An 11,863-nucleotide genomic window follows, 5' to 3' on the forward strand; every position below is an offset into this window, starting at 1 on the left:
GCTGGGCTTCGGCGGCCGCGACTGCCGGGAGCGGGCGGACCCCTGCGCCGGGCGCCCCTGCGCTCACGGCGGCCGCTGCTACGCCCACTTCTCGGGCCTCGTCTGCGCCTGCGCGCCCGGCTATATGGGCGTGCGCTGCGAGTTCCCGGTTCACCCCGACGGCGCGGGCGTGCTGCCCGCGCGCTGGCCTGGGCTCAGGCGGGCGGATCCTCAGCGCTTGCTTCTGCTCCCTGCCTTGGGGCTGCTGGTGGCCGCGGGCTTGGCCGGCGCCGCGCTCTTGCTGGTCCACCTGCGCCGCCGCCGAGGCCCTAGCCCGGATACTGGCTCCCGCTTGCTGGCAGGGACCCCGGAGCCTTCGCTCCACGCGCTCCCTGATGCACTCAACAACTTGAGGACGCAGGAGGGTTGTGGCGATGGCCCGAGGTGAGAGTGCCTGGTCGCTCGTGGCTGCTTGCACCCAGCTATATAATGAATTTGTCGATGCATCTTCTTGATTGGCCCAAATTGTGCCCCATGCTGTACCCCTCTTCGGGTTGCGTGGTTCCAGAATTTTCTTACTGCCTGTGGGTTCTCCTTTCTTGATGGGTGGGGGAGAAAGCCATATCTGAGAATACAAGGTCTTGATCCTTCCTTCTTTCTTCCACAGCTCCACCGTAGATTGGAGTCGCCCGGAAGATGGAGACTCTCGATCTATTTACATCATATCTGCTTCTTCAATCTATGCTCAGGAGGTAGCTACACTCCCAGGGCGTCTGTGCACACGAGACACACTGGGCCGAGGCAGCCCTCACTTTTCTGTAGCTGTCCATCTGTTGGTGAAGCAAGGAGGGGTCTCAGCAGGGTCTCTGTGTCCACTTTTGCATTCCTCTTGCTGTCCTTTGGGCTCAAGAGGTCACAGTGGGAACTTCTGAGGAGACACAAGGGAACCAAACAGCCTTTCCTAGTGTTTCCTGCTCATTTTCTTGTTTTCATTTACTCGTTTCATTTTCTAGGCCTGACCTGTCCCTTCTCTGTCAGTGCCTGGAGACAGACCTGGATGTCTCTGTGGTTCAGTGGTGCCCGATCTCTGCTCCAGACACTCCGCTGTGCTCGCTGAAGGAGTGGCAGGGAGAACTTCATTGGTGGAAGTTGTACATAATGGTTTATATCCTGGTTTTTCTCTTCCTGTCTCACCAGAAATATCTTTGTAAAGGCTCTTATTTTGACCAGATACTTCAGGCTAAGTGCTTTGTATTTTGGTATTAGGACTGAGGGGAAGAGATTTGTTCTGAGAAGGATAATAGGTGGGGTTCTTTATATTGCAGGTGTCAGAAACCATTCAGATTGGTTTAAGTAGAGTTTAGAGCCAAGTGTGGTGGCACACACCTGTAATCCTAGCACTCTGGGGTCTGAGGCTGAGGTAGGAGAATTCCCCAAGCACTTGTGGCCATCCTGGAGACCTGATGAATTAGATGCCAGCCAGGGGAGTACATACACTACCAACCCTGTCTGGGGAAAAAGAAGAGTTTTGTAAAAAGACAGAATTACAACAAATTTAGTTTTGCAGGTCTTAAGTAGCTTTGTTAAATAGGTGGAACCAGGAAGCAGTCAGTATTAAAAGTGGTTCAGAAAGTTCCCTTCCGCCACACAGGCCTGTTGGATTTACAGTCAGAGAAAAGGCAGTGATATACAGAAACGGGATGTGGCAGAGAGCCAGCCAGTTGGTTAAAGCTGGTGTCTGTTTTATTCCAACAGTTGGCCCCATGTGATTGGGTGAGACTCAGCCACTTGTTATAAGTTTCTACCCAACCAGTTGGCTCGTAGTTCACTATGTGGGGAGGACCCTTTAGGCCAATTCAAATTAACAGTGTATAAAAATAAAAATGAAAAAGCATAGCCAGGTGTGGTGGTACATGCCTGTAATCTCAACACTCTGGGAGACAGACTGGAAGATGGCTAATTTGAGGCTAGGCTGGACAACAATAAGAACTTGTCTCAACAGAAGAATAAGTTGGATGAATGAATCAATAAATAAAAATGGGCTAATGTAGGTCAGTGCGAAGGCCCTGGGATCAATCCCAGGTCCTCCTCTCCCGCTATAATTAAAAAATGAAAAAATCATCATCTCAGTGTCTCTGCAGATGGCTGGTTTTGCCTCCCAGTTGCCCTCACAGTCAGGCTGTCATTGGCCGAGGGTTACGTCATCTGCCTGCTGTGTGAAGGAAGTAAGGTTGCTCTGCCAAAATCACGTGGAATATGTGGAGGAGGGAGGTTCCTTCAAATCAGGGCTGACCAGAAATGAGTACCATGCTAGACTGGAAAGCTAGACCTGTCTTGCAAGAAATGGTGAGAAAGTTCTTCAGGCTCTAGGCGAGTGGCCTCAGATAGTAATTTGAATATATATGAAAACAAAAATACCAAGCTGCCGTAAAGGTCATTGTGTAACTATGGTGCAAGCCTGTGATCCCAGCACTTGGGTGGCTGAGGCAGGAGGATCATTTCAAGTTCAAGGCCAACCTGGGCTACATAGTGCATTCAAGGCCAGTTTCAAATGCATAGTGAAACCCTGTCTTAAAAAAAAAAAAGTGTTAACAGGTGTAGGTGTGGTGTCTCATGTCTGTAACAAAACACCCAACAATGGCTACCTAGGAAAGAGGTGTATTTTGGCTCACAGTTCTGGAAATTGAAGTCCAAGATGGGGTAACCTCTCTAGGCCTGTGAGTAAGGACAGCACATCATGGCAGGAGAACAGACAAGGAAGCTGAAGGACTGGAGACTGGGGTTCCACAGTTCCTTTTGAGGGCACCCTTGCTGACCTTAGGACCTTTCAATCAGCTGACCCTTAAAGGGTCACAGTACCTCTCTCTAATGCTACCCTGGGGACCACACCTGGACCTGTGGACACTTGGGGCCACATATCTAAATCATAGCAGTTTACATCGAGGATTAAGTTTCCGATATGTTTTGGGGGATCCATTAAAACCATAGCAATTAAACTGGGTGTGGTGGCATATGCCTGTAATCCCAGCACTCAGGAGGCTGAAACGGGAGGATTGCTGTGAGTTCGAGGCCAGCCTGGGCTATATAGTGAGTTCAAGGACAGCCTGAACTGCATAGTGAAACCCTGTCTCAGGGAAAAAAAAAAGAAAATTTGTAAATAAATGGGTTGAGAATGTAGCTCAGTGTGATGGGTTTAGTGTCATTCCCATGGACAACCTAGTGAGGACAGGGTCTAGTCACTTTTCTGTCTCCAGAATAACGCAGGACAAGACGGTGCACACAGTAGGCATTGATAAACAAGCTGAGCACACGATGTTCTATTGCAGCTGGGTGAAGCCCCAGGGCGATCTGTGGAACCTCCGCCTAGGGGAACGTGGTGTCACAGTGCCCCCCTGTGGTCACGTCGAGATTTAGAACTCTGGGGTCTCAAGAGGCCGGACGCGGCGGGGCGCCCAACGCGGGTTACTGGGTCCCACCTGATCCTCATGAACCACCAGGAGAGGGCCCCAGTCCCCTCCCCCGCCGGGTCCTCCACCCCGGTCCGGGCTTCTGTCCCATCTCGGAGCCCAACTCTGGTCCGGACTTTGACTCCAGTCCGGGCCTCGACCCGCGCCCGGGACCCGGCTCCAGTGCAAACTGCGACCCTTGTTCAGGCCTCGACTCCCACCCGGACCCCTACCCCAGTGAGACCTTTGACTCCTGTTCGTGCCCCGACGCCTGTCAGGACCCCGACCCCTGTCTGGACCCCGACACCCGTCCGGACCCCGACACCCGTCCGGACCCCGACACCTGTCCGGAACCCGACGCCAGTCCGGACCCCGACCTCGGTCCGGACTCCAACTCCGGTGCGAACTTCGACCCCGGTTCGGATCACGACTCCAGCCCAGACTCCAGTCCAGTTCCCTGCACCAGCCGCAGCCACAGCCTCAGCTCCAGCCCCAGCCTCGGTCACAACCGCTGTCTCCACTGTGGAGTCCTTTCCGAACCTGGTGCCACCTTTGGGTTCACTCTCAGAACCTGCTCCTGGGCCAGCCTTGACTCCTGAGAAGGATCCTGCGCGAAGCCCACAGCAGGAGAGCCTGGTGGTCGGTACCGTGGCCAGGCCGGACCCGGAGCCCCTTCTCCCCCTCACCCTGCCGGCCGCTGTCAACCAGGGGCTCCCCCTGGGGCTCATCCTGAGGGCAGATCCACCGGCCTCCAAACTGACGGGTGACCCCTCGCCCGTGCCCATCATGCCATTTCTTCCCGTTTCTACCGCTGCACTTGCCTCCACCAGCGAGAACTTGGCGGACAATAGAATCTTGATTCGAGTGACATACTGGTGAGGGGCTGTGCCCTCTGACACCCGCTTCTCCCGATGTGGAGGTTGAGGTGGGCGTAGGGCGAAGGGAGGAGTCGGGAAGGAGTCTCCCTATTTTTGGGTGGGAAACAGCTTCACCAATTCACTTTGGGGCAGGAGAGCTCTGGGGTTCAAATCCATCCATCCGTTCATTCATTCATTCATTCATTCATTCATTCATTCACATGACGGTTCCAAGCTTCATTAATTCATCCATCTGGGCCCCGAGCTTCGTTCTTCATTCTTACTTCTTCATTCATTTGTGAATGTCCTGCCTTTAGGGATCTGAAAAAACTGTTGGTGCGAGGGCCCTGAGCAGGGCCTCTTGGGGTGCTGGAGGGCCTCTGTGGCTGGGGCACAGGGGAGAGGGGGTGGATCCCATGGGAATGGGGAGCCTCCCTCCTTGGTTCTACTGGAACCTTCTGAGCAGGGGAGGGATGTGATCTAACTGGGCCTTCCTGGGCCCTCTGGGCTCGGGGAAATACTGATGGGGGGGCCTTTCCTTTTCTCTCGCCTACCTCTGCCCTTGGCCTTCAGTGGTCTCTGAAGCTATAACCTTCGGGTAAGTAGTTTTGCTTTCTGTTCGGAGGGGAGTTCCTGTGGGGCGTGAAGACTGAGAAAAGTCCCTATGTCCCTCCTATGAACCTCTGTGATTCCGTGACCCCACCTCTTGTCCTCAGTACATTCTACTGAAAAAGAGTCTGGAGCAGCAGTTTCCAAACCTCCTGTACTTTGTAAGTGGTGGTGGTCTGGGGCCTGGGGAGGGCTTGCTTGGGTGCGCTCAGCCCTCTCCAGCCACAGTATTCCCGCCTCAGGAGGAGGAAAGAGCAGCCCAGGCTACGGGCGAGTTTGAAGTGTTCGTGGAGGGGAAACTGGTGCATTCCAAGAAGGTGACTGACCGTGAGCTGGGCTGAGCCCCACGGGGGCGGGGGTGGGGGCGGGGGGGTGGAGGCTGGGCCCCAGTGGGGGCGACATGGCTGGGTCTTTCTGTGTCCAGCAAGGCGATGGCTTTGTGGATGAGGGCAGGCTGCAGGCGATTGTGGATGCTATCAAGGAGGAGATCAAAAGAAGGTAGCAGGCGGTGGTGGGGCTGAGGTGAGTGAGGCCCTGTACGTGCGGCAGGGGCGGGAGGAAGGTGGGCAGCTGGGCTTGAGGCCAAGGGCAGGCAAGCCACGGTCTGGATCCTTCCCGGTCCCAGCCAGTTCTCACTGCTTGAATCCTGACAAGTCGCCCACACCCTCTTCTGAGCCTCAGTTTTCTCTGGTGTTAAGTGGGCTTGCTGGGGCTGGTGAGATGGCTCAGTGGTCTAAAGCACCTACTTAGAACAAGCTTAGCAAAGCACAGGGACCACCGCGGTTCAATCCCCCAGCACCACATGCCAGCCAGCCCCGCCCCCTGGTGGGCTGAGCTGGCCCCCCCAAATAAATAAAAAATAAATAAATTAAAAAAAAATAAAGTGGGATTGCTGAGACAGTTCCGTTACAGGACTCTGACTAGATAGTAAAGAGTACATGGCTCATATTAGACCTCAGGGTTTCTCAAAAGAGCTTTGCTTTTTGTTTGTTTGTTTTGTTTTGTTTTTTAGAGACAGGGTCTTGCTATGCAGTTCAGGCTATTCTTGAACTCACTAGGTAGCCCAGGCTGGCATTGAACTCAAAGTGATCCTCCTGCTTCAGCCTCATGAGTGCTGGGATTATAGGTGTGCACCATCAAGGCTGGTCTCAGCATCACCATGCCTGGACTCAAAAAAGCTTTGAAAGCGTATTTTTGGCTTTTAGTTGTGAAGCAGTAGCTTGTAAATTTCACATTATATGAATTAAAATGAAGTACAAGGGCGGGGATATAGCTCAGTGACACAAGTGTCTGCCTGGCAAGGACAAGGTCCTGAGTTTGATTCCCAGTACCAAAAGTAAAATAAAAAATAAAATAAAATGAAGCACATTCAAAATTCAGTTCTTGGGGGGCCTGCCCCTTAGCTCAGTTCTTTCAGTGGCTGCTTCAACAAAGCTGTCAGGCTTAGGTTGCTGTGGTTCCATTCCCACAACTCCAGCCAGCCAAACCTGCCCTGAGCACATTCCGAGCAGTCACTTAGTAGAAAAGAATGTATGAGGGGCTGGTGAGATGGCTCAGTGGTCTAAAGCACCTACTTAGAACAAGTTTAGCAAAGCACAGGGACCTAGGTTTAATCCCCCAGCACCACATGCCAGCCAGCCCTGCCCCCTGGTGGGCTGAGCTGGCCACACACACACACACACACACACACACACACACACAAACAAAAAAAAATAATAAAAGTTATAAAAAAAGATGATAGCTGAGGGGGCCGGGGAGATGGCTCAGTAGAATAAGCGCTTCCCTGGCAAGCACAAGGGCCTGAGTTCAATCCCCCATTCTGGAAAAAAGAAAGATGATCACTGAGGGCTGGCCAGATAGCTCAGCGGACTAAAGCACTTGCTTAGGCAGGCGCAAGGACTGGGGTTCTGTCCCTGTGTGCTGTGCTGGCCCTGTCCCCAGGGTGCACTGAGACTGGGCGTGGTGGCGTGCCTGTAATGCCAGCACCTGGGAGGCTGAAAACTGTGTAGGGAGACCCTGTAGACCTTGTACTCAATACATTAAAAAAAAAATGATAGTTGAACACTTGGAAACAGTGAGAGACTGAACCTTGTGGATATTGGGGGAAAAGTATTCCAGGCACTGGTGCGTTTGTAACAGTGAAGACCACAGTGGCTGTTGTATCCCATAGAGAGCAGGGAAACAGTGCCTCACCCTCAGTACATTCTCTGTGAACACTGTTATTTTGATGCCATCATTTTAATTGGTTCCCTTTTCTCCCAGGAGAGCCTGCCAGGAGCCACAGCAGGATGAGGAGAAGGGCTGAAATGTTGCTGACCCTGGTCCTTCTCTGATGGTGGCTGGGCTGGGTGGAGCTGGGGTGCTGACAAGGAAATACACAGCCTCCTGCCTCCCCGGGTGTGAGCTGACTGCATGTGCTGCCGCTGCACGTATGACTGAGGCCTGCCAAGGTCACCTGCCGCAGGCACCCCAGCACCTCCCACCTTCTGGTGAGGGGTGCAGGGTAGGAGAAAGGGAGGGGGAGGTTGGAGGATGTCCCCCAGAGGCTCCTGTGCTGCAGGATTGGTGTCCCCAGATGCTGGTGCTCCTTGGAGGTGGTGGCACTTTTACCAGGTAAGGCCTAGTGAAGGAAGTCAAGCCACTGGGGTGCCCTTGGTGTGGACAGTGGGACCCCAGCCCTTCCCCTCTCTTTGCTTCCCTGCCACCACAGGATGAGCTGATGTCCTCTGCCACATGCTCCCTCCATGAGGTACAGTGACACCACAGACCCAAAGCAGCAGGGCCATCTGGCCATGGCCTAAAAGCTCTGAAGCCATGAACTTAAAGCAGTCCTCCCTGTAGGCCGAGGAATCTCATCACTGTGTCTCAGGAACCTCCTCGCAGTGATGGGGAGCCCACTACCAGCTTGGGGTTCAAGGCTAGCCCCCTTGCTCCTGCGAGTCTAGCCTCAGCCCCTCCTGCTGTCAAGGCCAGCTTGTTCCTTTGGTGGAGTCTTCCTTTCTCAGGTCCTGGTTCAAGATGTGTTTGGAAAAATCCCACCTTATTGGCATTTCTAGGGGCTGTGATGGCAACAGGGATTGTGGCAATTCTTAAATCCTCTACAGGCCAAAGTCCACAGCACCCTCTGGAGGCTCACTTCTCCCCGGTAGGTCTTGGAGTCCCAGTGTGAGGAGCAGATCTGGGACCTGGAGGGGGGCATTTGTGCCTCACTGGGCATTTATGGGTCCCCTGCTTTGCTCAGGCACCGTGGGCTCCCCAAGCACCTGCTCCTTTGTGAGCTTATAAAAGAGCACGTTCTCCCAGCTTCTCCCTCCAGCACCAACCACGTCATTCGGTCAGGTGTCTCCTTGGCACTTGTGTTACTCAGCTCTCTGTCACTATAATGAATACCTGTGATGAAAAGAAGAAAGGTTTAGTCTGGCTCAGGTGCTGAGGTTCCAGTGTGTGACCACTGGGGCCTGTTTCTTTGGGTCTGTGGAGAGGCAGTGCATTGTGGTAGGAGTGCTCACTTCGTGATGGCTGGGGAGTGGAGACACAGGAAGAGACCAGAGCTGCAGTGTCCTCCTCAGGCAGCCCCAAAGACCTCACTGCCCTCACCAGGCCCCGCCTTCAAAGGCTCACTGCCTCCCCTTAGCAACAGTGGAGGTTGCATGGAGGGCCTCTGCTGGCACTTCCCCAGAGCATGTGTGCATTGGACTCTCTGGCAGGGAAATTCCGCCCCCTGGCTGTGTGTTCTCTGCCAGTGCCAGGCAGCGTGGCCCCAGCACACACTTAGGGGAGGGGGTGCAGACTGCAGACCCACAGGGGGTGGAGACTTGGGGGGCACGGTGCCCAGGGTGCAGGACCCCCTCTCTCACATCCACACTTGCAGGGGTCACAGATTTGATGACACAAGAGCTGAGTCAGACACTGGTGTGCACAGAACAACACAAACAGCTCCACACACCGGGCAACTCCATTCACGAAGCACCTGGGCCCTGGAGACAGTCGTGTCTGGATGTGAGCACCTCTGGAGCCCCGGAGCCCATGAGGCACGTGCTGCAGACGCACACCCTTCCACACACAGGCTCAAAGGCTCAGAAAAGGGACGTGGGACCTGCTCCTCATGTGGCACAGGAATGTAGTGTGTCGTGAGGTCATTTATTTATTTACTTTTTCACCTTTTAAGCCAGGTCTATAGGCATCCGAAGGGAAGGCTCCCACTCCTGGGCCTTGTGCTGGGGCAAAAGGAAGTCCCCCACCCCACCTTTTTTTGGTACCAAGAATTGAACTCATGACCTCGCACTTGCCAGGCTGGCATTGTGCTGCTGAACTCTATCTCCAACCCCATGGAAACCTTATATTTAATTTTTTTTCCTTTTCTTTTATTTATTTATTTTTTTCATTGAGGATTGAACTCACAGCCTTGCGCTTGCCAGGCAGGCACTTATGCCACTGAACTATCTCCCTAGCAAAATTTAAGTTTTTGATACAGGGCCTCACTATATAATTTAAGCTGGCCTTGAACTCACTATGTAGCCCAGACTGGCCTTGAACTCCTAGTGATCCTGTGGTCTCAGCTTCCTGAGTGCTGGGGTTGCAGGTGGGCACCAGCACGTCTGGCAGGAGGAAGCTTTTCTCAAAAGGAGGAAAAGAACAGAAATTAGCTCAGGAGAACAGTGGCATCAGTAAGTCCCAACTTTCGTCACTAGTGACCACGCTTCTACAGAGTGGCTCACCTGGTGTCCTGCCCCAGGCTGGGATAATGCTTTTCTTTTTAATTCCTTGTTTGGGAAGGGAGGGTACTGGGAACCGAACTCAGGACCTTGCACTTGCCAGGCAGATGCTGCGCCGCCGAGCCAAATCCTTGACCATAATTCCCTTTCTCTGTCTCTTCCTTGTTTTTCTTCCCTTTCTTTTTCCTTCTCCATAGTGTCTTCTTCCTTCCCTCTTTCTCTTCTCCCTCCCTCTTCCTCTTCTCTCCCCTTTTCTTTCCCTTTCTTTTTTTTTCTCAGCCCTGGGGTTGGAACCCAGTGCAAGTGTTGCACACCATGCCAGTCCCTAGCCCAAACTTTAGTTATTTTAAAGTGAACACAATAGTTAAAGGTCAATAATTCAGTTCTTCCTTTATTTTTTTTTGGTACCGGGTATTGAACTCAGGACCTTGTGCTTGCTAGGTAGGCGCTTATGCCACTGAGCTATCTTCCTGGCCTTTATTTTTTTTTATTTTATTTCTTTAAATTTTATTTATTTATGTGTGTGTGTGTGTGTGTGTGTGTGTGTGTGGCCAGCTCAGCCCACCAGGGGGCGGGGCTGGCTGGCATGTGGTGCTGGGGGATTGAACCATGGTCCCTGGGCTTTGCTAAACTTGTTCTAAGCAGGTGCTTTAGACCACTGAGCCATCTCACCAGCCCCTATTTTTTTTTATTTTATGGAAGGGTCTACAGGGTGTTCAGGGCCTTACTACTAGATTACACAAAAGCTGGGATTAAAGGCACATGCCACCACACCCAGTCTCAATTGCCATCTCAGCATGCCCCGGGGGCAGGCCTGGGGATCAAATCCCCAGCCCCTGTGCCTGCTTGCAGGTGCTTTAAAAGGCTGAGCTATTTTGGCCTGCCCTCCAGCCTCTTTTTTATAACCTTTTTTTTTTTTAAGATAAGGTCTCACTATGTAGTTCAGACTGCCTTGAGCTCATTTTGTAGCCCAGGCTGACCTTTCTTGAAGCGATGCTCTTGCCTCAGCCTCCTGAGTGCTGGATTACAGATGTGCCCCATCACACCCAGAACTACATCTTTTTATATTGTAAGCTTTTCATGAAATAGGAACAATATAAGAAATGCCTGTCTCTACTCTTCTGTTTCTAGTCAGTGTAGTCAACCTAAAGAAATCACCACACCCAGATGTGCACACATCAGGGGCTTTCAATCTCTGCTTACACAAGCTGTTTGCTCCTCCTGAGGCAGTGTGATGAGTTCAGTGTCTCTTCTAAACCAGGTGTGGTGGTGCAAGGTGGTAATCCTAGCATTTGGGAGGCTGAGGCAGGAAGAGCCTCATAATTTTGACAGTAAGGCCAGCCAATTAGCTCAACAGATTAAAGCACCTGCAAGCAGGTGCCAGGTTGGGGAGTTCAGTCCCTGGGCTTGCCATGCTGGCCCTGCCCCCAGGGTGCACTGAGACAGCAATTGAGACTGGGCATGGTGGTGTGCACCTGTAATCCCAGCTTTTTTTTTGGTTTAGTCTTTCTTTTTTTCTTTTCTCTTTTCTTGTGGAACCGGGGATTGAACTCAGGCCCTTGTGCTTGCGAGGGAGGCACTTATTCCACTGAGCCATCTCCCCAGCCCCCCAGCTTTTTTTTTGGGTGGAACTGGGGATTGAACTCAGGCCCTTGCGCTTGCCAGGCGAGCACTTATTCTATCCATCTGGGCCAGCCACTCTAATCCCAGATTTTGAGAGGCTGTAAACAGGTGGATCACTACAAGTCTGATCTAGTAGTGAAACCCTGAACACCCTGTAGACTGTTCCCTAAAAATACAGAAAAAAAATTTTTTTGACAGTAGCTTGGGCTATCTAGTGAGTGCAAGGCCAGCCTGAACTGCATAGCCAGACCCTGGCTCCAACAACGACAACAGCAACAACAACAACAACAACAACAACAACAAAGAGAAGTCAAGATGTAGAACAGCTGAAGAACACAAATTGTAGCCGTGCATAACGGGCAAATGTATCTAGCTGTACCCAACAATGGAAGCATACACTTTCTGCACAGATAAACTATTTACAAAGATTGACAGTGTGTTATACTAGCAAACAAGTTTCTATCAATTTCAAATCTGTATCATTTGAACCACATTGTCTGGCACCACATACTCCAGTTAGAACTTAGTAACAAAAAGAATATAAACAGGTATATATTTTGGAATTAAATGTATTGCTAAATAACTAGTTGAAGAAAGACTAGTAGCAATTGGGATATATATATATATATATATA

General features: G+C 51.9%; 2 protein-coding genes across 2 annotated transcripts in view; both read left to right on the plus strand.

Moving 5' to 3' along the window:
• Positions 1-1,875, plus strand: part of Dll3 (delta like canonical Notch ligand 3) — a 9,671-nt gene extending 7,796 nt beyond the window's left edge. The window contains exons 7-9 of the mRNA XM_023721474.1: positions 6-423; positions 647-731; positions 993-1,875. Coding sequence (XP_023577242.1) covers positions 6-423; positions 647-731; positions 993-998 — 509 coding nt within the window. The 3' untranslated portion in view covers positions 999-1,875. The remainder of the gene's footprint in view (positions 1-5; positions 424-646; positions 732-992) is intronic.
• Positions 1,876-3,416: 1,541 nt separating this feature from the next.
• Positions 3,417-7,235, plus strand: Selenov (selenoprotein V). Its single transcript, XM_004636888.2, has 6 exons — positions 3,417-4,300; positions 4,856-4,880; positions 4,999-5,052; positions 5,134-5,208; positions 5,316-5,413; positions 7,154-7,235. Exons 1-5 carry the CDS (start codon positions 3,465-3,467, stop codon positions 5,391-5,393), a joined length of 1,068 nt encoding a protein of 355 aa, XP_004636945.2. The 5' UTR covers positions 3,417-3,464; the 3' UTR covers positions 5,394-5,413; positions 7,154-7,235.
• Positions 7,236-11,863: the final 4,628 nt, after the last annotated feature.

The sequence above is a fragment of the Octodon degus genome, unplaced genomic scaffold, assembly GCF_000260255.1.
Source record: "Octodon degus isolate 3935 unplaced genomic scaffold, OctDeg1.0 scaffold00083, whole genome shotgun sequence".
Lineage (NCBI taxonomy): Eukaryota > Metazoa > Chordata > Mammalia > Rodentia > Octodontidae > Octodon > Octodon degus.